A 26099-nucleotide genomic window follows, 5' to 3' on the forward strand; every position below is an offset into this window, starting at 1 on the left:
ATTTGCCTGTCTTCTTTGGAAAAAAATCTACTCAGTTCCTCTGCCCATGTTTTAATCATTGTCAGGGATTTTTTTCCCCTATTGGGTTGTATGTGTTTTTTATGTATTTTTAATATTAACTCCTTTTCAGATATAAGAGTTGCAAATATTTTCTCCTATTCTATAGGCTGTCTTTTCATTTTGTCGATGGTTTTTTTCATTGTGGGGGAATTTTAGTTTTGATGCAGGTCCACTTGTTTAATTTTGCTTTTATTGTAGCTACTATAAGGTTATTATACCATATGTGAAGTGATATAATATTGTTTGAAGGTAGGCTGAATTCAAATAAAGGTGTAATCTACAGGGGCCTCCCTGGTGGCGCAGGTGGTTGAGCACAGCGCTGTGAAACTGTCTACAGCCTCTGCAGTGCAGGTTCAATCCCCGCCAGCCATGGAGAAACCCACATGGTGCAGCAGACCTCTCCTGTCTCGCCCTCTGCTCCCCTCAGCAGTGTATTTTGGTCGTCTGCCTGTTCTGCTTCCCATTCTGTGTCTGCTGAATCCTCTCACCCTCCCGCATGCCTATACCCGGTTCTTGTATGAATAAAAAAAATAAAAAGAGCAAGGATGGTTCTTTAAAAAAAAAAAAAAAAAGATGTAATCTACAACCCCAAAGTCAACCAGTTAAATAACAAAACAATGAATTTGTTCCAGATATCAGTTGCTTTAGGTTACCTTCCATTTGTATACATTGAATTATAAGGTATTTTAAATTTTTAGGAACCTTTCAACTCTGTGCCTACCCAAAAGCCAAAGAGTTTCTGTCTACTGATATTTTTATTATAAATAAACCTTAACAGTGTTATCCCTACAATATGGAAAGACTTTCCAAACACAAATCAACCATCAAGGATTTGTAAAGTAACCAAATCTTAAATCAGTTTTGCTGATATACAAAATCTCTTTACTTTTTAAGCATCCGAGCAAAAATATGCACATTTATCATTAAATACTCAATTCACCCTAAGCAGAAAAATGAAAAACATCTTTACTTTCTTAAGTGTCTATTAACACTAAGTATTTAAATTTGCAAAATACCCAAAGACATTTCATTCATAAAGGTTAAATATATATGAAGCACCTGTAATCTTTGGATCTAACATAATTTTATCTGTTTATTAAGCAAAAGTAATTATAGCCTAATTTTTAAAATTATACATAAGTTCTTTAGGTAAATATTTTATTAGAGAAAATATGCCAATTCCTCAACTAAAAAACTTTTGATTTTACTATAGCATATAGGATAATAAATACAGTGAGGGTGAAAAAAGGTTATTTACAAAATGAAAATACTCCAGATTTTAATAAGGAAATTCTTTTCCAAAACATTTTTTAATCTATTTACTTATTTTTTTCTTACACTGTTTGCTTTCTTTTCTCAAGTGTAGTCCCCATATAATTTCCACCACCAATTCACCGTGCACCATCACCATAGTCCCTTGTGCTCTTCCTGCCTTCATTTTGATCCCTTTCCCTCCCTGGAAGAATGTCTCTGATTTACAGTTGTCTGTTTATTTTTTTGTTTGTTTTGTTGTGGTTTTTTGTTGTTATTCTTTTTTTCTTGATTCCCTCTATTCCTCTTATAAGTGAAACCATCTGGTATTTTTCTTTTTACTTTTGACTTATTTCACTGGGCATAATCCCTTCAAGTCCCAGCCATGTTGCTGAGAACGGCATTAGTTTATCTCAAAAACATTTTTGGAGACAACTAATTGTTATACCACGGTAAGAAAAGTTTTATCACATAATGTATTATAATATAATATATAAAGCATACATGAACATACCGTGTCTTGCTTTGGAATTTGGACTAAAACAGAAAGGAGTTGCTCTGTATCAAGAAATCTTGATATAACTGAAACAAAAATTTGAGCATTTTAATTTTGTGTAACAGTTTAAAATATGAGCTACATAAACATTATCCTCAACAAACAAAATATAGTAGTTCTACCTGCAAATATTACTTGTTTTAATTGTCTTTGTTTATCTTACATGTACTAGGAATAAACTAACACATCCCAATGGTCTCAATTTTGATTATTCGTCATCTTTATCCAAAATTTGACACTGCAGAAGGGAAAAATGAATATACTCAACAACATTGGAAATGCAGAACGTGCGATTTTATATACTTCCTGTATTTTGAAGAAATTATATTCATTAAAAAGTATCTGAGGGCCTCCCCGGTGGCGCAGTGGTTGAACGCTGGGTTGCGAAGCTGCCCGGGGCCTCTGCGGTGCAGGTTCGATCCCCGGCTGCTCCCCAGCCATTGGAAGAGGGTCTCACATGGCGCGCAGACCTCTCCTGCCGCCCGCTGCTCCCCTCAGCAGTGTACTTCGGTCCTTCTGCCTGCTCTGCTCCCTGCTCTGGCTCTGGTGAATTCTCTTACCCTCCCGTGCTTCTGACTATACCCAGTGCATGTATAAACAAAAACAAACAAACAAACAAATAAATAAATAAAACAAAAACATGCGTCTATTAAAAAAAAAAAAGAAAAAAAAAGTATCTGGGGGCCTCCCTGGTGGCACAAGGGGCTAAGGTCAACACTATGAAGCAATCTACAGCTACTGTAGCATGAGTTCGATCCCTGGCCAGCCAGGGAGCTACCCACACGGTGCAGCAGACCTCTCCTGTCTCACCCAATGCTCCCCTTGGCAGTGTATTCCAGTCACTCCACCTGCTCTGCTTCCCACTCTCTCTGGTGAATCCTCTCACCCCCTGCACCTCTGGTCTGTAACACAGTTCTTGTATGCATAAATAAATAAATAAATCTTTTAAAAAAAACAAACCTTTAAAAAAAATAAAAAGTATCTGGTATTAGGCCTCTCTACTGGCCAAGGGTTTAAGTCTCAGTGCTATCACCAATGTGGCTGAGTTCCATGCCCAGCCAGAGAGCTAACCCACATATGGCACAGCAGACTTTTCCTGTCGTGCCCACTGCTCCCCTCAGCAGTGTATTTCAGTAAATCTGCCTGTTCTGTTCCCCACTCTGTCTCTGGTGAACCCTCTCACCCTCCATATCTCTAGCCTACACCCTAGTTCTTCTACATACACACACAAAAAAAAGTATTTGGAACTGGACTGAGAAAAACCTGGTCAGATTGTAAATGCTGTCAAGATTTCCATGTACCACTTACACTCAGATTACCAGAACACCAAGTGGGGTAGTGGAGTTGGGGACTGCAGATATGGAAGATAGAGCAAGTTGTTAGAAAACTGGGATTGATGTGGGAAGTATAAACTGTCCTGCCAACATGCCATTGAACTAACACACAAATACTTTGGGAAATTCTCTTATTTCATGTTACAGGTTGAATTGTATTCCCCCAAAAGATACTTTTAATAACCTAAACTCCAGGACCTGTGAATGTGATTTTATTTGGGAGCAGGATCTTTGCAGACGTAATCAAGTTAAGATAAAGTCATAAGGGTTAATCATCCTTCAATGACCACTGTTCTTATTAACAAGACAATGTATTTTGTTTTCTTAACTTGATTAAATAAAATTGATTAAATGTATTTTATTTAATTAAAATGAGACAATATTCATTTACCTGACTGAAGTCCAAAAAAGAGTTCCTCATCTTGAAGTAATTCTTGAACACAATCTAATCTCATGTGAATGGTTTCAATATCAACAAGAGGTTCCAATATATTAGAGCGAAGTCTTCTACTACCTCCAGGAGTCTTAGTATAATTTAGAACACCAAAGAGAGTATGATTACTCCTTTGAAAACACAAAATAGCAAAATTTCATTGAGCATACAAAGGAAAAGCCAAGAAAATTACAATCTAATTTTCTAAATTAAGCTATAATCTAGAGTAGTGAGTCTCAAACGTTAACAAGTACATACAAATCACATGGAGATTCTGATTCTGAAGGTCTGGGATGAAGTCTAAAAATCTACATTTCAAATAAGTTAACAAATATTCTGTCAAATCAATAAACCATGCTCTTAACAAGGACTGACAGTATCTTCTTGTTAGTGACTTTTTTCATAGAAAAAATGAATATAAAATGTTGAAGTCTGTGGCATTTCATCAATAATACCAAGATAATAATATATCCTTAAGGGGTGAAAGAACTTTTATAGTGATAAAATGAGTATTTAATATTTAATACAATTGATTTGTTCAATGTAAGCAGTTAAAGGATTCTTAGTAAAAGAGAAAGGAAGAAAATAGTTTCAGAAACAGAAATTCAAAAAACAAAACAAAACCAAAAAAAAAGGAATGTATGGAGAATGATCAGGAAAACTGCTTTAGTTAGATTAAGAAACACCTGTCTTGGGGAGAGAGGGGAAAAAGGGTGGGGAAAGGAAACATTTGTCTGTGTATTTGGAAATTAAGAAGGCAACCATGAAATCATAATGATGGTATGGGAATGATAACAAGGATGACATCGAGAATAACTAACATATTTTGAACATTTAGCATGTACCAGGCATTGTTCAAAGCACTTTGCATATATTAACTTACTTCTAACAACCATGGTATGAGGTTGGTGATATTATTAATATTAACCACATTTTACAAGGGAAGGAACTAAAACACAAAGAAATTAAGTAACTTGCCCATGGTTTCAAAAGAAGTAGCAGGGGGCCTCCCTGGTGGACTAGGGGTTAAGTCTCAGCACTACCTTGCTATCACAGCTGATACCTGAGTTCCATACCTGGCCAGGGAGCTAACCCACATATGGCACAACAGACCTCTCTTGTCTCCCCTGCCACTACCCTGACTAGTGTATTTCAGTAGATTTGCCTGTTCTGATTCCCAGTCTTTCTCTGGTGAATCCTCTCACCTCCCCCTCCTCTGGCCTGCACCCCAGCTCTTCTATGCATAAAACAAATATGTAGATAAATAAAAAGTAGCAGAATAACAATTTAAGTCCACAAAGTTTGTCTACTCAGAAACAGAAAAAACATCAAGGCTGGTGAAGCTTTTTGCCACGTAAGGGTAAAAATTAAGAGAGATTAAAGAAGCTGATAGAAGCAAGGACATAAAAGTGCATGTAGTCCATTGCAGAGTCTCGATTCCATTCTAACTGTAATGGGAGCCAATGGAAAATTTTAAGAAGGAGCGTTCCAAGATCTGATTTCTGGTTTAAAGGGACCACACTCTAGTCAGTAGCTTGAAAAGAGACTAATATCTAGGATAGCAAAACAGCAGAGGAATAAATTAGGGGGCACTATAGTAGACCAGTCTAAAATGATACAGATATGGATTAGGGTTTGAATGAACAATTCCAAAGTTGATCCCTCCAGAAACAGCAATTTTCCCTTCACTAACAAGCAATTCTCAGAATACCAGCTACGTATCCTAGAGTTTTACTCAATTCTGACATTTTCTACCCCAAATTAGTGTCAAATTCCACACATGAAGGAATTAGTCCCAAAAAACTATCCCTCCTTCTCCCTCTCCCACCACCTCCCCCCACACACACTCTCTTCAGATATCTACCACAAGCCCAGGTTATTACCTGTGGTTCTAATCAATCAATCACAGCTTAGAAGTGCCCAAGCTCCTCCTTGGAACTCACACACCAGTCTCAAGCCCAGGTTATACTTGTACTTCTGATGCATGGGGTATAAACCAGAGGTTCCCAAAAATAAACCCACTATGTTCAATTAATTTGCTAAAGAACTCAAAGAAACATTTCATTTACTATATTACAGGTATTACAAAAGTATATAGCTCAGCAAGATGGAAGAGACACATAGGGCGTGGTATGGGGAAAGGATGCAAAGCATCTATGCTTTCTCAAAGGCACTCTCCTCGAATGCCCACATGTTCACCAACCCAGAAGCTCTCAGAAGTCTGTTCTTTCATTTTGATGGAAATTTTCATTTTTATGCATATTTCATTACATAAGCACAACTGATTAAATCATTGCCCATTTGTGACTGAACTATATCTTCACCTGCTCTCCCCTCCCTGGAGCGAGGGAGGCAGAGTCATGATACTGAAAGTTCCAACCTTCTAATCACATGATTTGGTTCCATGGTAAATAGTCCCCACCCTTAGTGCTTTCCAAGAGTCACTTTGTTAACATCATTGCAGATACTTCTCCAAAGAAGGCATATAGATGGCCACAAAGCACATGAAAAAATGCTTCATCATCACTTATCATCAGGGAAGTGCAAATCAAAACTGTAATACCACCTCAAAACCGTAAGAATGACCATATCAAAAAGATCAAAATTACAGGTACTGACAAGGGTGAGAGGAAAAAGGAATCCTTGCTGTTGGTGAGAATGTAGATTAGTCCAGCCTCTAAGGAAAACAGGATGAAGATTTTGCAATATTAAAAATGGATCTGCCATATAATCCAGCAATCCCACTCCTATGTATTACCCAATGAATATAAATACACTAATTTATTTTTTTAAATATTAAATTTTATTTTTATATTCCCCCATACAATTGCAAACGCCCCATTCTGACCCCAATCCTTCCCCTCCCGCCCCCCCACCCCCCAAAAAGTGTCTCTGGTTCATAGTTTTTTGTTGATTTTGATTTTCACTTTCTTATATTCATTTTCCTGGTCCCTTATTTAAGTTTTCTAGATTCCTGCTATGAGTGAGACCATCTGGTATTTTTCTTTTTCTTTTTGGCTTATTTCGCTGAGCATGATCCCTTCCAGCGCCATCCATGTTGCTGCAAATTGCATGTATTTATCTTTTTTGAATGCTGAGTAATATTCCATGGTATATATGTACCACATCTTCTTGATCCAGTCATCTAGTTTTGGGCATTTGGGTTGTTTCCAAAGCTTAGCTATTGTAAACAGTGCTGCTATAAACATAGGGGTGCAGGTGCTCTTTGGAATTGATGTTTCTGTGTCCTTTGGGTAAATACCTAGGAGTGGAATTGCTGGATCATATGGAAGCTCTATGTTCAGTAGGTCCAGAAATCTCCACACAGCTCTCCATAGTGGTTGGACCAGTTTGCACTCCCACCAACAGTGCAGAAGAGTTCCTTTTTCTCCACACCCTCACCAACATTTGTTGTTGCTAGTTTTTTTAATATGTGCCATTCTCACTGGTGTGAGATGGTATCTCATGGTAGTTTTGATTTGCATTTCCCTGATTACAAGTGATGTTGAACATTTTTTCATATGTCTGTTGGCCATTTGCATTTCCTCTTCAGAGAAGTTTCTTTTTAGCTCTTCTGCCCATTTTTTGACTGGATTATTTTCTTTGTTGTTGCTGAGTCTCATCAGCTCTTTGCAGATTTTTGTGATCAGTCCTTTATCATTAGTGTTGGGTGCAAAAATGTTCTCCCAGTTGGTGGGGTTTCTCTTTGTTTTTGTTATTGTCTCTTTTGCTGTGCAGAAGCTCTTTAATTTGATGTAGTCCCAGCTGTTTATCTTTGTCTTCACTATCACTGCTTTGGGTGATGTGTCTGTAAAGATGTCTTTGATGTGCAAATCCCGTAGTCAAATACACTAATTTAAAGAGATACATTTACTCCTATGTTCACTGCAGCACTATTTACAATAGCCAAGTTGTAGAAATAACACATGTATATAAAAAACATATTTGTTTACCAAACAATTTAAAGAAATAAAAAGATATTCACAAAAAATACATAATATACTATTATGCTTTGCAAAAAAAAATTGGTTGCTCTTACCTACAATCTTGATTATTAATTAGTAATTCAAGGTTTTGGGCTGTTGATGAATCTATCATGGCTGTCTGTTCACTACCTTGGAAACAGATCTTCAGGGATTTTGGTGCATAAACTGAATTTTGAATAAATTCAACATACTTCACTAAAGCTGCAACAGCTGCAAGGCAGTAATATCTGCAAGGTGAACAATTTTTTTAGAATAAAAAAATTATTGTTAAAAAGGAAATAGTCACTTCACCTAAATAATAGATTATAAATATGTGCTTAAATTCAAAGGAAAGAAGCACACAAAGCACTCCGTATTTTTGAAAACTGGCTATATAACCTCTAATCAATTGGGAAATTGATTAAAAATAGACAACTTTCTGCAGTCTAATACTAAATCCCAATAAATCACATATTATGGAGACAACATTCAATGATAATTTGTCTCTATTTTTAATATGCCTTTCTAAGTACTCAGATAATACTGAAAGAGAGCCTGAAAGTTGTTTTTTTTTTTAATTTTCTTATATCATTGTTCATTTCTGTACAATATTTGATTTCTCTTGGAGACTGAGGGCTTTAAAGATAGAGTTAGGAGGAAAGTATGTTTTGACCTTGGTGAAGGTAAACATGATCAAATAAGTAAACCAGTGGTCCAAGTTGTTTAAAGAAAGTATCTATTTAGCATGTTCTTTAGAACTATCCTTTCCAAAAATATCATTTCCTGTCTTACCCTGAATCCTTTAAAAGTAAAGGTAAAAGGACCTCCCTGGTGGCGCAAGGGGTTAAAGCACCACACTATGAAGCAATCCACAGCCTCTACAATACGAGTTCTATCCCTGGCCGGCCAGGGAGCAACCCACATGGTGCAGTAGACCTCTCCTGTCTCGCCCGCTGCTCCCCTCAGGAGTGTATTTCAGTCAATCCGCCTGTTCTGTTCTCCATTCTGTCTTTGGTGAGTCCTCTCACTCCCTGCATCTCTGGCCTGTACCCCAGATCTTGTATGCATAAATAAATAAATCTTTAAAAAAAAAAAGTAAAGGTAAAAAGTAATGGTAATACAGCTTTACCTGTGTTTCACCTGTGCCCTCACTTTCTCACTTTCTAGTTTACTGAAGCTATTTGAGCTTTTCCTTTCCAAGTAAAGTGAGCAGCAACCATTAGGACAATAGATTATGACTAAATTGAAGAAATTCTATATATATTGCATAAGTAAGATTTGCCTTGTAAAAAAATTTTAGCTATTTTGCTATTTCAATAATTACTGTGTCTATTATAAATCAGGCATTTTCCAAAAGGTAGCGATACAACAGAAAACAAAATAATCAAAATATCTTGCCCGAATGGAACTCACACACGAGATTTATTACTTTCCTTAAGTCATAACTTACTTGGACTGAACCTCCATTAGGACAGTGCTGAATTCAGTTATGCATAACTGTTCAATATACTCTAATCCTTTTGTTTCATTAAAGTATTTCCTTTGGATAGTAGTGAAATTAACATTCTGAAAGAAATTTTAATTTCAAAATAAATTTTAAATTTCATGTATTACCCAAATTTCTTTCTTAAATATACATTACTAAATGGGTAGGTGGCTTAAGTATTACATAAAGTTTATGTTTTAATATTCCCCAAAATTAAAAAAAAAGATTTTCTTGTTATTTACTGAAAGATTATTTGTCTTGCTAAGTTAGTTATAGTAGTCTATAGTTCTAATCAGGCCATACATGAAATTTAAATGAATGTTAAGTACAATAATAAAAATAAACATGAGGATTTCTGCCTTCTGGTAATTTTAGTTCACAGCAACATCATCACATAAGTTTTACATTCAGCCTTACATACTCTAATAATTTGTACATTAGTTGAAAATGAAAACACCAATTTCAGTTATTAAATCCATGAAATGCTATCTACGTGATGTGAATTTCATTTATTTAGAATAAAGGAAATAACAGAACTTTTAAAAAAGAGACAGGGGAAAAGCATGCAGTACAGAGTAAAACATTTACCTATTTTGAAAGGGTATGTAATAGATAAGGAGAGTAATGATGAATTATGAGTTGTAAGTCAAAAAAAAATCATGAGTCAGAAGGGATTTTTCACGTGCCAAGATTGTCTTAACAATATCATTATAATAACCCTATGCAGTAAGTCTTACTAACTCCAATTTTCCTGCAAATAAAATTCTGAAAAGTGAAGTAACTTTTCCAATATCATAGAAGTTAATATATGTGGCCTGGCTGAGATTTGACTTTAGACTTCTTTAACTACAAAATCTATGATCCCGCCAACTCATAATGATTTTAACTTAATGAAGGTCTCTTTATGATAAGTGTGGCAATAATGATAATGTTGATTTTTCCCTCTGCTACTAATACTTTTATCCTAAGTATGTAAATGTAATTTGATGCCTTAATGTAACCTAACCAATGAATACATTTCTCATTATCCTAATATCAGTTCTCTCGGAATTATACCTGTTATTATAGTATTTCACTAGTGGGGAAAAAACCCTGAAACCCAACAAGATTAAGTAACCTAACTTGCACAAGGTCACTTAGAATCAGGATTTGAATCTCTATTGTAAAACTGCCTTAAATCTCAAGTGTAGTAAATACACGTTGTTTTGCTTTGCTGCATTTATCCATGCCACACTGTATGTGGTTCTGGTAGGAATGTCAATTACAGTACTCTGCTACCAGCAATGTCAGCAAATGACCTGATATTAATCAATCATAGCTCCTCTACCCTAGAAACAGTGATTAGTATAACAAGTGGAAACATGAACAAGCAGGAACAGTTAGGATCCTTCCCTCAAATTCATATTTGGATACTAGAAGAAAGCCTTATCTTTGAGTTGACTAAGCTGAGATGACATCAGTCCACAGGCAACAGCAATCATCTTTTAAACCTCATAGAGGTAATCTATCTACAGCATGAAAAAAAAAATTAGTGAAGGGAATGTGAGTAGGAATAGGGTCTATCTAACTACTTGGCTTTGAAGTTACATAGCCTCTAAAATGTCCCTTTTTATTTAAGCTAGTTTAATTTCTCTTATTTGTAATCAAAAAATTTAGAATGTCTAATCAGACCAAAATAACAAAAGTTGTAGAGGTATATGTAAATAGGGGTGATGAAAAGAATTTTGAATTAATTCATCTAATAGAGATATTGCACAATTTCTGGCAATGAGTCAGGCAGTTGAGCTACAAAGGACATCTAAGAGCACCAAACAGATCTCCCATTAATACAAATGCTGAATATAATAAAAACAATAAAGAACTCATTAGACCCTCAATCTTAGCTTGGCTCCAAATGTGTGAAAGATAAGTCTATAAACCTAACAAAATATAGTATATTCTAAAAATAATTTGCACTCCTTGGGAATTAATCCAACAGCATGACTGCCTATTTGGTTTGGAATCACAATCCTTACTCCACAAATCAGGGAGATTTGTTAGAGGAAAGGGATATACTACATGGTAGAAAGGTCCTTACTGAGAAGGGTATTGGTTGTATTAGGTTTCAGAGGACTTATCTGCCACATTCCAATTGAAAGAGACTATAGTAGTGGGGTAACTACAAGGGAACTGAAAGAATTATGTAATAAAGTTCAAATTCTCTAAAAGAAAAAGTACTTACTAAAGGTTTTTATCCCCCTAGAAGAACAAGAACTTCAGTTGCAACTAGGTTCACAACACAGCTAGTTTCCAGGGAGCTATACCTAAGGAAATCTGTAATTTCTCTAAGGATCTTCCTATTGTATAATGATAAGTCTCCTCATTACCTAAAACATTTTTCCTTTTGTTTAAAATAGACCAAAGGTACCAAATTAAATAAGTGGGTTCTTTGTCATTTTTATTGTATATGTTAACAGTCCCTTAGATTAAGACTTGTATCTAGTGAGTATTTTAGGGTGCTGAATTCTCAAACTATTATTCTTTATTATAATATTACAAAATGAGTCTTTCAATAAAGATCTTGAATATTACTATTAAGAATAAAAATTACTTACCTTGAAATTTTCTGTGATCATTGTAAACAACTTGGTTGAATTCCCCACAACACATGCAGTATTTGACATTATTATTTCCAAAGGTGATAAAATTTTGAGTTTAGTAATAACCTAAAATTGTTTGAATAATTTCTTAAATATAAGCTTAAGATTCTCTGAAACAAAGTTTCATATTTCTATGAGAGATAACTTAAAATTAATTCATATGTATACAAAATTCAACTATCCCAATTAAATATTTTAATTAAAAATAATTCTAATAACTATATATTAAAGTATATCATAAAATTATCATAAACATAGGCTATGTTTTTCTCATAAGTTTGCAGTAATTCTAAGCATAAGAATTAATTTGTATTATCAAATATGTCTTTCTAAAATAAGAAAGAATTTAAAATAAATTCTTCTGGTCAACATTTTATCCATCTTCAGAAAGAACATAAACACATTCCTAACATAACTATGGTGCTATAATTAGTATGGTCACACTGATATAGCTCAGTAATTGAAAAGTAAAGAAATACAGATGGGAAAAATCTGCTTTATGACTAAATGCACAACATAAGAGAATTTCTTAGAACTATAAAGACATTTATTCTTAATCAATATGCCTAAACTTTTTTTTTTCTATTTTTTTTTAATTACATAAAGAATGTGATATACGGGGGCCTCCCTGGTGGCACAAGGGGTTAAACACTGCACTATGAAGAAACCCACAGCCTCTGCAGCACGAGTTTGATCCCCGGTCAGCTAGGAAGAGACCCACATGGCACAACAGACCTCGCCTGTCTCGCCCGCTGCTGCCCTCAGCAGTTTATTTCAGTCATTCTACCTGTTCTGTTCCCCACTCTGTCTCTGATGAGTTCTCTCACCCCCCACATCTCTGGACTGTACCCCAGCTCTTATATGCATAAATAAATAAATCTTTAAAAAAAAATGTGATGTACAGGCCTCCCTTGTGGTCTAGGAGTTAAGTCTCATCACTATCACCAATACGGCTTAAGTTTGATCCCCAGCCAAGGAGCTAACCACATATGGCGCAGCAGACCTTTTCTGTCTCGCCCCCTGCTCCCCTCGGCAGTATACTTCAGTAGATGTGCCTGTTCTGTTCCCCACTCTGTCTCTGGTGAATCCTCTCACCACCCACACCTATGGCCTACACCCCAGTTCTTCTATGCAAAAAAAAAAAAAAATCAAAGGACCCAGAGACAAACTTATTATGCAGTACTAATATTATTTAGGGTAACTATGCCAAAAATTTATTGAGAAAAAGAAAACTTACATGCTAGGGACTACAGAGGGGAATTAGATAAATAATTGGAAAACCATCAAACTAAAAAGCTGCTGCACAGCAAAAGAAGCCATAAATAAAATGAAAAGACACCCTACCGAATGGGAGAAAATATTTGTACACCTTATTTCTGACAAAGGACTGATATCAAACATATACAAAGAACTCATAAAATTCCACAAATGAAATAACCCAATCAAAAAATGGACAGAAAAACTAAACAGATACTTTTTCTACGAAGACATACAAATGGAAAACAGGCACATGAAAAAATGTTCACCATCATTTATAATTAGGGAAATGCAAATCAAGACCACATTGAGACACCATCTCACATCTAAGAGAATGACCCATATCAAAAAGAACAGAAACAACAAGTGCTGGTGAAGATGTGGAGAAAAAGGAATGCTTCTACACTGCTGGTGGGAATGCAAACTGGTCTAGCTTTTATGGAAAGTAGTGTGGAGGTGTCTCAAAACATAAAAAATGGAACACCCATCCACCCAGTACTTCCACTCCTAGGTCTCCACCCAAAAAATTCAAAATCACTAATTCAAAAAGCAATTTGCACTCCCATGTTTATTGCAGCACTATTTACTACAGCTAAATTATGGAAACAACCTAATTGCCCCAAAACAAATGAGTGAATCAAGATACAGTATAAATATAAAATGGACTATTACTCAGCAATCAAAAAGGATAAATTCATGCTATTTGCAGCATTATGGATGAATCTGGAAGAGATAATAAGTCAGAAGGAGAAAGATAAATACCATACGGTATCACTAAATACGGAATATAAAGTAACTAAACTAAGAGTCAGATAAAGACAAGCTTAAAAACTAACCTTTGACAGCTGACTGAATTGAAGCACCAAGATGTGGAGGGGATGTGAAAGGGGTAAGAACAAAGAGGGAGGGAAGCACAATAGACCATGGTGATGGTCTTTGGGTTAATTTGGTAGTGAGAGCACTATGGTAGTCTATCACTGTACCTGATGAGGGTATCTAAAATTTACCTCAATTAAAAATAAATTAGTTAATTTAAAAAATTAAGGAATAAGAAAAATACACCATATATTATAGAATACTGTATTAAATATTAGTAATTGGGCCAAATAACCTTTAGAATATAGAAATTAGAAGTAGACTCTTCTACCTGATAAATCACACAAATTCCCATGAAAACAGGCCAGTGGCCCAAACTGACAAGTTATAGGAATGAAGGTAAGAGACTAAATTATGACAGAGCTAAGAAACCAGTTTCCCTTAACACTGAAAAATAACATTCAAATACAATTCAGAAGACCCTCTGAAGTTAGCATTATCACAGGTATTATTTTGTTAATGAGTCTAAGAATCATTAATTTAGGGCATCCCTGATGGGGCAGCGGGTTAAGTGCAGCACTGTAAAGCTGTCCACAGCCTCTGCAGCACCGGTTTGATTCCCGGCCAGCCAGGGAGAAACCCACATGGCGCGGCAGACCTCTCCTGTGTCGCCCACTGCTCCCCTCAGCAGTGTCTTCAGTCTGTCTGCCTGTTCTACTCCCCGCTCTGTCCTTGGTGAATCCTCTCACCCTCCCGCGCCTCTGGCCTGTACCCCAGTTCTTGTATAAATAAATAAATCTTTTTAAAAAAAAGAATCATTAAAGATATTAATTCTCAAAACTAATAGTATAATAATTTGGAATGTTCAAGTAATAGTGTAAAGCACATTATTTTTAGGACAAAATACACTGAAAATGTAAAATCAGATGTAACACAATTTCATTTTAATTTAGAATAACCTATGCTGATGCAAACATGGGTAACTTTATTCTACCAAAAAGTAAATTAATTAGGAAAGCACGGACTTGAAAATCAACATAATGCCTACTGGATTAACCATTTTCTAGGATTATAAATACATACCTTTGCATATGTTGTGTTGTCTGCAAACTGAGATAATATAATTTGTGGACTTTTTAAATCAATACTTGCCATTCCTATTTCACCTCTGGCAAGTCCTCTTCCTTCTACAACAGCTACAATAACTGATGGAGAGTGTGCAGAAACTGCAGATGAGGATGTAGCTATTAAAAAAAAAATTTAGAAAAAAGTATGAATATTAATAATTTTAGTTCATTTTATATAAGTGCACAGAATCAAACCTAGAACACAGTTATAATATCAAGGAAATATTTTTTCTCATCAAAAATAACTTCAAAAATGGATAAAAGACTTGGATATAATACTTCAAGCCATAAAATACATTGAAGAAAACATAGGCACCACATTCTATGACATAAGCTCTAGCAATCTTTGCAGATTTATCCCTAGCAGCAAAGAAAACAAAAAAGAATATGAACAATTGTGACTACACCAAACTAAAAAGCTTCTGCAGAGAGAGAGAGAGACCATAACCAAAACAAAGAGACCATACTGAATGAGAGAAAATATCTGTACACCATTCATCTAACAAAGGACTTATATTAAAGATCTACAAAAAGTTTGTACAACTCAACAAAAAGAAAACAAATAACCTAATAAAAAAAAGTGCACAGAAGAGCTAAATAGGCACTTCTCCAAAGAAGATAAACAAATGGCTGACATATGAAATGTTCATCATCATTTAACATCAGGGAAAAACAAATCAAAACCACAATGAGATACCACCTCATACCAGTAAATGACCTATGTTAAAAAAGGCCAGAGTTCTCCCTGGCAAGGGGTTAAGCACTGCACTATGAAGCAATCCACAGCCTCTGCAGCATGAGTTCAATCCCCGGCCGGCCAGGGAGCAACAAACATGACGAGGCAGACCTCTCCTGTCTCACCTACTGTTCCCCTCAGCAGTGTATTTCAGTCAGTCTGCCTGTTCTGTCCCCCACTCTGTCTCTGGTGAATCCTCTCACCCCCCCCCCATCTCTGGCCTGTACCCCAGCTCTTATATGCATGAATAAATAAATCTTTGAAAAAAAAAATGACCAGAAACAGCAGGTGCCAATGAGGGTATGGCGAAAAAGAACCCTCTTACACTGTTGATGGGAATGTACACTGGTCTAGCCCCTATGGAAAACTGTGTGGAGGCTCCTTAAAAGACTGAAAATGGCTCTGCCATTTGACCCCAGCAGCAAATCTACTCTTAGGCATATACCCAAAGAACACAAAAACACTAATTCAGAAGGAAACCTGCAGTCCTATATTTACTGCACCATTATTTACAATAGCCAAGATATGGAAATAACCTAAATGTCCAAGAACAGATTGGTGGAATGGTTTACTTGCTACTCAAGTAAGATCAAAAAAGATAAATTCAAGCCATTTGCAGCAACATGGATAGAGCTGAAAGGGATTATGCTAACTGAAATATCCAGAAAAATAAAGATAAATACTGGATGGCCTCACTTATATATGGAATACAGACAAAGAATCAGACAAACACTACAAGCTGACCACAGATCTGAGGCATCAGAGGGAAAGGGGAAAGGGTTGGGAGCGGGTGGGGAGAGCACAATGGACTACGATGGAGGATGATGGTGTTCTGGTAGTAGGAGAACTATGGTGACCGCACCTGAGGGGAGAAATCCTATACTGTCAAAATATTAACAAGGATTTAAAATAATAGTATTTCACTACGCATTTTTTAAATTTCTTTAACCTTCACAATAAAAATACAGTAACTTTTCATACCCAGATCAAACAAAAATGTTCAAAACTTATCTTCACATTTAGAAATAATGAATACAGTCTTTTATTTTGCATTTTATTGGAGTGATGTAATGAAAGGAAGATGGAATTTGTTGTCAGAAAATCTAAATAAGGGTAAGGTTTTCTGACCCTACCCTATCATTTAAAAGTTATACAGGGCCTCCCTCGTGGCTAAGGGGTTAAGTCTCAGAACTATCACTTAGATGGCCCACCTGCCCACCTCGAGAGTTAACAACAGCCTGAATTTGATCTCCAGCCAGGGAGCTAACCCACATGGCACAGCAGACCTCTCATCTCACCTGCTGCCCTTAGCAGTGTATTTCAGTAAATCCACCTGCTCTGCTCCACAATGTCTCTGGTGAATCCTCTCCCCACTTCCACCTCAGCCTTACACCCCAGCTTTTCTATGCAAAAGTAAATAAAATCTTTTTTAAAAAATAAAAGCTATATAAATGCGAGTAAATTATTTCATGATCATTTAAAAACCACAAAATAAATGTAGTAACTTTTCTGCCTAAATCAAAAGCCGGTTGAAAGGCTCAAATGGGATTATAAATGAGATACCTTTTAAAAATAGAAAACATGGGCCTCTCCTGGTGGCCCAGGTGGTTGAGCGCAGCTCTGTGAAGCTGTCTGCAGCCTCTGCAGGGCTGGTTTGATCCCAGCCGGCAAGGGTCCCACATGGCGCTGCAGACCTCTCCTGTTGCGCCCACTGCTCCCCTCAGCAGTGTATTTCATCAGTCTGCCTGTTCTGCTCCCTGCTGTCTCTGGTGAATCCTCTCACCCTCCCACAAATCTGGCCTGTATCCCGGTTCTTGTATAAATAAATAATCTTTAAAAAATAAAAATATAAAACATTGTACAATTATAAAATCCAATTATGATACATTTGGATAAAGTTGGATATTTTATTAATGTGCCAAGAATGTTCTAAGCTCTTTACTTAGATTAGCTTATTTAATTTTCACAACAATTCTGTTAAAAAGACATTATAAGGAGACCAAGTCATAGACAGAACTAATAGTAAGAAATTACACCCAGGCAGCCTCACTTCAGAGTTAGTATTCTTAATCACTATATATATATTACTTATTTTAAAATCTATACTTTTCAAACAATGAATATTTAAGTAAATTGTTTAACCTTTCTGAAGTTGCCACTGCTTCATCTCTAAACTAAAAATACCAAGTCTTATTAACAAAGTTGTTGTAGAATTAAATGCAATAACACAGAGGTGATTTGTAAGGTATATGAATTACTTCAATACAGAGCATTATTCATGGATGAAAAAAAGTCAGACTAAAAATAACTAAAATTATATTTTCAAAGAAGCAAAATTATCTTTTATTACCTATCAATTTTTTAATCCCCTTTCCATCCCTACTTTCCCTCCCGGCTCTAGATTCTTTTCTTCCATCTAATACCTATTCTTCTATTATAATACCTAAGAAATTACTTACACATTTATGCTACCTGAGTCAGTAGTCAACTTAAGAGTTCATTTAAATATCTATTATGTCTACATGCCCCAAAGCAAAGAAAAAGTGAAGGAAAAGATAAACAGCTGGGACTGCATCAAACTACAAAGCATCTATACAGCAAAAGAGACAATAACTAAAACAAAGAGATATCCTACTGACTGGGAGAAAATTTTTGCACACAATACAACTGACTGATAAGGGACTGATCACAAAGGTCTACAAAGAGCTCACAAGACTCACTAAAAACAAAATAAACAATCAGTTAAAAAATTGGCAGCAAAGCTAAAAAGACACTTCTCCAAACAGGAAATGCAAATGACCAATAGGTATATGAAAAATGTTCAACATCACTTATAATCAGGGAAATGCAAATCAAAACCACAAAGAGATACCACCTTACACCAGTGAAAACAGCACATATGAAAGAAAAAACAGGCAACAGGGCCTGGTATGCCATAGGGGTTAAATCTCAGAGCTATCACCCACATGACCAGAGTAAGATCCCCAGCCAGGGAGCTAACCCACATGGCACAGCAGACCTCTCCTGTCTTACTCACTGCTCCCCTCAGCAGTGTTTTTTAAGTAAATAAACCTGTTCTGCTCCCCATGCTGTCTCTGGTGAATCCTCTATCCCACCCCCCATACCTCTGGCCTATACCCCAGTTCTTCTATGCAAAACTAAATAAAATCTTTAAAAAAACAAAACAGGCAACAACAAATGTTGGCGATGATGTAGAGAAAAAGGAACTTTCCTACATTACTGGTGGGAATGCAAACTGGTTCAACCACTAAGGAAAGATGTGTGTAGGTTCCGCAAACTACTAAAAATGGAGATACCATATGATCCAGCAATTCCACTCCTAGGAATCTACCCAAACAGAAAAACACTAATTCAAAATGATACCTGCACCCCTATGTTTACTGCAGCACTATTTACAATAGGTAAGATATGGAAACCCAAATGCCCAAAAATAGATGACTAGATCTAGAAGATGTGGTATGTACCCAATGAAATACTACTTAGCAATCAAAAAAGATAAACTCATGCCATTTGCAGCAACATGGATGGAGCTAGAAAGGATTATGCTCAGTGAAATAAGCCAGAAGGAAAAAGAAAAATATCATATGTTTTCACTTCTAGGCAGAATAGAGGGGAACCAAATAAGGGATCAGGGAAAAAATAACAATAACAATAAAAATAAATAAATTAATTAGTAGGCAACTAAATATCAGAAATATTCTGGGAAGGAGGAAGAGGTAGAAGAATCAAAACAGGGGAGAGGAGAACACAAGGGACTATGGTAATGGTTCATGGGTAAATTGGTGGTGGGAATTTTACAGGGAATACACCTGAAAGGAGAAACCATACAAGCATACATTGTACAAAAATAAGCAATGATGTAAAATATATATATTAATAATAAAGAAAGAAATATTGTGTCTAGACCTTGGAACCCTTTTGTTATGAACACCATTTTATACATAGTGACTGCATTTATATCAGCTCTATAGAAATGAGCTTAAATTATGCAATAGACTATGACCTTATTTTTAACTAGAAAATAAATATCAAGTTCCAGTGGAAATTCAGTATACTCAGAAGACATGTCCCTTAAGCTTCTAAAAGAACATTTACATTGATAGCTCATAAATAATACTATGATGAGCATCCCAGTACATGAAAATATTTTCTGGGTTTCTTATTATTTCTTTAAAACAAATCCTTAGAAGTCAAATTACTAGAACAAATGAAAATCACCATTTTATAATGATCTCTTCTATACTGCCAAATTTCTTTTCAGAATTGTACCAGTTTTTAATGTCATCAGCAGTAAATGAGAAAAACCAATTTTATTTGGTTATTTTATTGTATCCTTATCATTACTATTTATTGTATCCTTATCATTACTAACTTCCTCTCTCCAAGGTGGGCTTGGCTAACACCACTCCTGAGTGCCCAATGTGCCAACAGCAGAGGTCAGCATTTAATGCCCCATACAGTACCACTCTCCAAGAGGACAGCTGATACTAGGTTGAATACACTGGATTTCTTCCATCATGGAAGGGAAAATTTTATCTTCAGTGGAATAAACACATATTCTAGATATGATTTTGTCTTTCTGGCCCACAATACTTCCACCAACATGTTCATCTGTGAACTCATAGCCTACCTTATCCACCATTCAGTCATTCCACACAGTATTACACCTAATCAAGGAATTCATTTCACATCAATGGGCTCATCCCCATTGAATCAACAGGTCATATATACTCCATCACCCAGAAATGTCTAATTAATCAAAAGACAAGTGGCTTACTGAAGATTCAGTTATGGTGCCAAGTAGAAAACACCTCCCTGAAAATGGGGTTGTGTCTTACAGGACAGTTTATACTTTGATTCAGAGGCCATAATGCGATGCTATACTCCTCATTGCCAGAATACACATATCCAAAAATCAGGGGTGGAAGTAGAAGTGGCTACTTTCACTTATCATACCTACTAAGCTACCTAAAGATATATGCATCCACCCTCACAATTTTGCTCTCTCTATTACCTGGAAATCTTGGTCTTCACAGGTTAGTGCTTCTGCCAGATGACACAACAATGTTACCTCTATATTGGAAGATGAGACTGCCACCTGGTCTTTCTGGACTTCTTATTTATGCTACTGAACAACAGGCAAGGGGCAGGGGGGTAGGTAGCACCTATGAATGGAGCAGTAGATCCTGGTTACCAAGGGAAATCACCATATTGTATTATGCGATGAAGGCAAAGAGAACCATATCTGGAATTCAGGGGATTCTCTGGGGCACCTTTTAGTATTTTCAATATTAAAGGTTAATGGAGAACTACCACAACCAGAAAAAACAGGATTACTAAGAACTTAGACCCTCCAGCAATGAATGTTTGGATTACTTACTCCATGCTTATTGCTTAAGGTAAGAGAAACATAAAATGAGTAATGGAGAAAGCCATAGGTATCAACTGCCATCATCAACTCATGATGAATTACACAAACAAGAACTGTAGTAGTTTTGGGTATTTTCTCTATGCTTTGGGTGTGTGTGTGTGTGTGTGTGTGTGTTTATTTGTACAAACTAGCCATTATCTTCTCTATCATTTCAATTTTTAAAAATTTATACACAACTTATTAGACAATAACTTTGTGGTTACTCTTTGGGTGACAGAAGATTCAATGGGGCCATGATTGAATATGAAATAATCAACAAACAATGATTTGAGACAGTAAGTCTTCTCATTTTGGTAAAGAATGACAACTCTAGTTGCGAGGCTAGATGGATTCTGTTAGGTAGAAAGACAGAACTGGAGCCTCCCCAGCGGCATAGGGAGTTGAGTGCCACACTGTGAAGCTGTCAGCCTCTGCAGTGCAGGTTCAATCCCGGCCGGCAAGGGAGATACCCACATGGAGCAGCAGACCTCTCCTGTCTCTCCTGCTGCTCCCCTCAGCAGTGTTTTCAGTCCATCTGCCTGTTCTGCTCCCTGCTCTGTCTCTGGTGAATTCTCTCACCCCCCACACCTCTGGCCTGTACCCCAGCTCTTGTATAAAAATAAATAAATCTTTTAAAAAAAAGTTGTTTTTTTTTTAAAAAGAAAGAACTGTTTTGCTGTTATAAAGAAGTCCAAATGTAAGTAGATGGATACATATGGAAGTTGAGCAGCCATGAGTTAGACCCGTTATCAATTTAATGTCATTCACCTCCAAATTCACCCTTTAATTATAAGCTCTGCAATTATGAACAGAATTCCTATAATGATTCTCCTCTAAAGTGTACATAATGTCTTTTTCAGAAGACACTGATGGACCCTGTAGAATGAAGGACTCTCCTGCAGTTTTCACTGCAGCATGGTGGATCAGCAGTGTAAGTATGAGGACATCTGGTGGAGATATGCCCCAGCCGCATACAGTAAGCACTGTCCCTTGGAAATCTCACAGTCCCAGCCCTTCTGGGAGCCCTCTTGAAACAGATGTCCTACTTTCTAAGCCTCCAGTCTATATAGTACCCTGATTCTACTCTTTCACCTTTCCTCAAGTTTGTCTCCTACATTTCTCTTGATGCCACTGTCCCCCCAAAAGGAAGACTGTGTGCTCCAGACCTCCTGCCCACACCAGAGCCCAGTCCCTCTGTACAGTCACAATGCCAGTCACTAGTTATAGTTCACTTTTCCTGTCTGCTTTCTCTCAACCTTTCTTGGAAAGCAGAAAAACTCTGGCCTTATAAATCTATAAGCTGTGTCATTCAGTATGTTCAATTCCACTTCTCTAATGAGATCAATACCCTAATCTTGAATATGGGTTCCAGAAGGGACCCTCTTCTAATTATGAACTCTTGGGCACAGCCCTCAATCCTAGGGTGCCTTATGAGGTTTTCTTATACCCTACAGTTACTCTTTTATAATAATTTCATGAGACTTTATATTACATCTCCCCTGTTTAAGTCACTGTGGTTCTATCTTCAGAATAGATCTGGACTATTACAGTCTCTTTCCGCATAAAGTTTATAGTCTAGCAGAGAAGAAAGACAATTCAAATAGCAATATCATTAGTAAAATGTAAAGTACAATAGGGACACTTAGCAGAAAGGTTTAATCCACACTTACAGTATCACAGAAGTCTTTCTGCAAGGAATAACATGTAGGCATAAACAAGGTATAAATAATAGTTGACTATATACTAGATATCAAGATTTACTTTCTTCACAGTATGATACCAGCTTAAACAGACAGAACTCTGTGAGTTTGTGTGTGAATGTGTGTGCGCGCACACATGCATGTACAAATGTGAATGTGACTCTGGTATATGACAAAGATGAAATTGTAAGTCAGTGGAGAATGGAAGGATATTCAAGAAATAGAAATTATCTCTATGGAAAAAATGAAGTTGACTTGTTGCCTCTTATAAACAAAAATCAATGCCAGGTATATTAAATACTTAAAAGTCAAAATATAGAACAATGTAAAAAATTAATAAAAGGAGAGAAAAAAAACTTTGAAACTCTTGGAAAGTAGCAAATATTGTTCTGACCAGGTACAAGAATGAAATTTCTGGGCCTCCCTGGTGTCGCAGGGGTAAAAGTCTCAGTTCTATCAAGCTATCCCAGCCACTGCAGCAAAAGTTCAATCCCCGGTCAGGGAGCTAACCCACAAATGGTGCAGAAGACCTCTCCTGTCTTACCTGCTGCTCCCCTCAGCGATTTGTAGATCCTCCTGTTCTGCTCCCCACTCTGTCTCTGGTGAATCCTCTCTCCCACCTCCCTTCTGGTCTACACTACAGTTCTTATATGCATAAATAAAAATAAATCTTTTTAAAAAGGAAATTCCAAATTAATACACAGAAGTAACAATTATAAAAGAAATCATCAATACATTTGACTATTAAAATGAAGAACTCTGACTTCTGCCTTTGGTAATGGACAAAATTATTTGAATAACTTCTCTTGCTGAAAATAGCAAACTTCAGGACAAAATACACACAAACATACGATAATACATATAAAAATCTTAAAAGCATTAAAGAGTTTCATGAATACCTGTATACGTGTCAGGACAAATGGAATTTATACTTTAAATATGTGCAGTTTATTAGGTTAACTATAACTTAAGAAAGCTGTTAGAAAAATATATCATGGGGTCATATTGACACTTTCAATTTAACTTTTAAAAAAAAGTAGTATAATGTAGAAATGTATTGAAGAATTTTCTCTAGAGAACATTTGCCTATCCAAAAGTTTGAGAATAAAAAAATGAATACACACACACACACACACACACATATATATATAGAGAGAGATTATGTAAACACTAACCAATAGAAAAGATGTGTGGCAATATATTAAGAGATAAAATAAATCAAAAGGTATACCCAGAGAAGAATCATTTCATAGTAAGATATAACAATGCTAAATTTTTATAATCCACTAAAATAGCTTCAAAATATACGAAATAAGGGAAATTGTAAGTCCACAATGATAATGGGGAAATTTTAACACACCTCCTCAAAAGTCAGTACTGATATGGATTTAAACATAATTAAACTAATGACCTAAGACATATACACACACACAATTGTAAAAAACATTCTCTTAAGATATAGAGCATTCACTAAAAAAGTATAAAATTAAGGATGTTTGTTCATCAAAGGACATCATATAAAAAAACAAGCTATAGGGCCTCCCTGTGGCGCAAGGGGTTAAGTGGCGACCTGTGAAGCTATCCGCAGCCACTGCAGCACAGCACAGTAGATTCCCAGCCAGGGAGCTACCCATATGGTGCAGCAGACCTCTCCTGGCTTGCTCACTGCTCCCCTCAGCAGTGTATTTCAGTTGGTCTGCCTGTTCTGTTCCCCACTCTGTCTCTGGTGAATCCTCTCACCCCCCACACCTCTGGCCTGTACCCCGGCTCTTGTATGCATAAATAAATAAATCTTTGGAAAAAAAAAAAGACAAGCTATAAAACTAGAGAAGATATATACAGTACACATAATCATCAATATTTAGCATTTAAATGTACAAAGAATTCCTACAAACACTTCTCCAAACTGACGGTTTGGAGGAAGAGGTAACAAGGTAAGTAAGAAGTTGATAATGATTTTTTTTCCAAAATTTTAGTAAGTAAAGGAAAAGATTCCTAAGTTACTGATAAGAAACAGAAAGCTACTTTGTTGTTCTATTTCACCTTTACAAGTGGATGTAAAAAAAAAAAAGAATGTCTACAAATCCAGAAAACAGTCATTTCACAAAAATACACGAAACCGGCCAAAAAGCATACAAAAATAGGAGCAACCTCATTAGAAACCAGGAAAAGGCAAATTCAAACTATATGACATCGAACAGTACCAAATGTTAGAGAGGATATATATCAAAAAGAACTTTTATACATCATTAGTCAGAGTGTATACTGGTACAATCACTTTAAAAAAATAATGTCTTTATCATGTAAACGTATACATTCACATATCCTGTAACCAAGAAATCCACTGTTTGTATTTTAGAGAATTCTTAACATAAAAAACTATTTCACCCATTTTCTCAAGAAAACCTGGTAGATTTATATAAAAACTAAAACAGGCATTAAAATAACTCAGTAGTGGGCCTCCCCCCTGGCGCAGCAGTTGAGCGCTGGGTTGCGAAGCTGCCCGCGGCCTCTGCAGCGCCGGTTCGATCCCCGGCTGCTCCCCGGCCCCCGGAGGAGGGTCCCACATGGCACGCAGACCTCTCCTGCCGCCCGCTGCTCCCCTCAGCAGTGTACTTCGCCTCTGCCTGCTCTGCTCCTCGCTCTGGCTCTGGTGAATTCTCTCACCCTCCCGCGCTTCTGACTGTACCCAGTGCATGCATAAACAAGCAAACAAACAAATAAATAAATAAAGCATGCCTCTATAAAAAAAAAAAATTAAAAAAAAAATAACTCAGTAGTGCATCAAGACTAACTTCTAGAATGAAATAAATATTGTATATAAAAAGGAGTACTTTTTCTTTCTGTGCTGTTTTGTCAGAATGGTTAAAACAATGTAGACCCATATTTATTAAAAAAAAAAACAGTATCAGAAACAATGTAGCCTTTTTAATTAGTTGAAATTATGGGTATGGGTAAACTGATGTATTTAATCACTAAATCCTCCATATAAATTATAACTCACTTCAAATGAATTAAAGTACCCTAATTTACAAAACATTAAGTTGCAAATGGTCACCTAAGTGAACATTTTACCTGAATATCCCATTTGTGGTGTCCAAGTTTTATACGCTGATCTCTGGGCATTTCTAGCAGACAATGGAGTTTTTAGGATCTGGGGGTAATTACTATCTCGTACAGAAGATGAGCTTGTGCCAAGAGTAAAATCTGATGCAAATGTGTTTTCTGCATAAGATCTTTTGTTTCCAAAGTATGAACCTAAATTCAAAAAATTAGTGTTAATTCTTAAAGAATCAGAATTATGCAAT

General features: G+C 36.2%; 1 protein-coding gene across 1 annotated transcript in view; it reads right to left on the reverse strand.

Moving 5' to 3' along the window:
* Positions 1–26041, reverse strand: part of MSH4 (mutS homolog 4) — a gene marked incomplete at its 3' end in the record, with an annotated part of 71126 nt that extends 45085 nt beyond the window's left edge. The window contains exons 1-7 of the mRNA XM_084244308.1: positions 25867–26041; positions 14881–15041; positions 11680–11790; positions 9050–9165; positions 7674–7847; positions 3593–3765; positions 1826–1893 (exon numbers count right to left, since the gene is read on the reverse strand). Coding sequence (XP_084100434.1) covers positions 1826–1893; positions 3593–3765; positions 7674–7847; positions 9050–9165; positions 11680–11790; positions 14881–15041; positions 25867–25879 — 816 coding nt within the window. The 5' untranslated portion in view covers positions 25880–26041. The remainder of the gene's footprint in view (positions 1–1825; positions 1894–3592; positions 3766–7673; positions 7848–9049; positions 9166–11679; positions 11791–14880; positions 15042–25866) is intronic.
* Between the last annotated feature and the right edge of the window lie 58 nt (positions 26042–26099).

This window comes from Talpa europaea, assembly GCF_964194135.1.
Source record: "Talpa europaea genome assembly, chromosome: 9".
Lineage (NCBI taxonomy): Eukaryota > Metazoa > Chordata > Mammalia > Eulipotyphla > Talpidae > Talpa > Talpa europaea.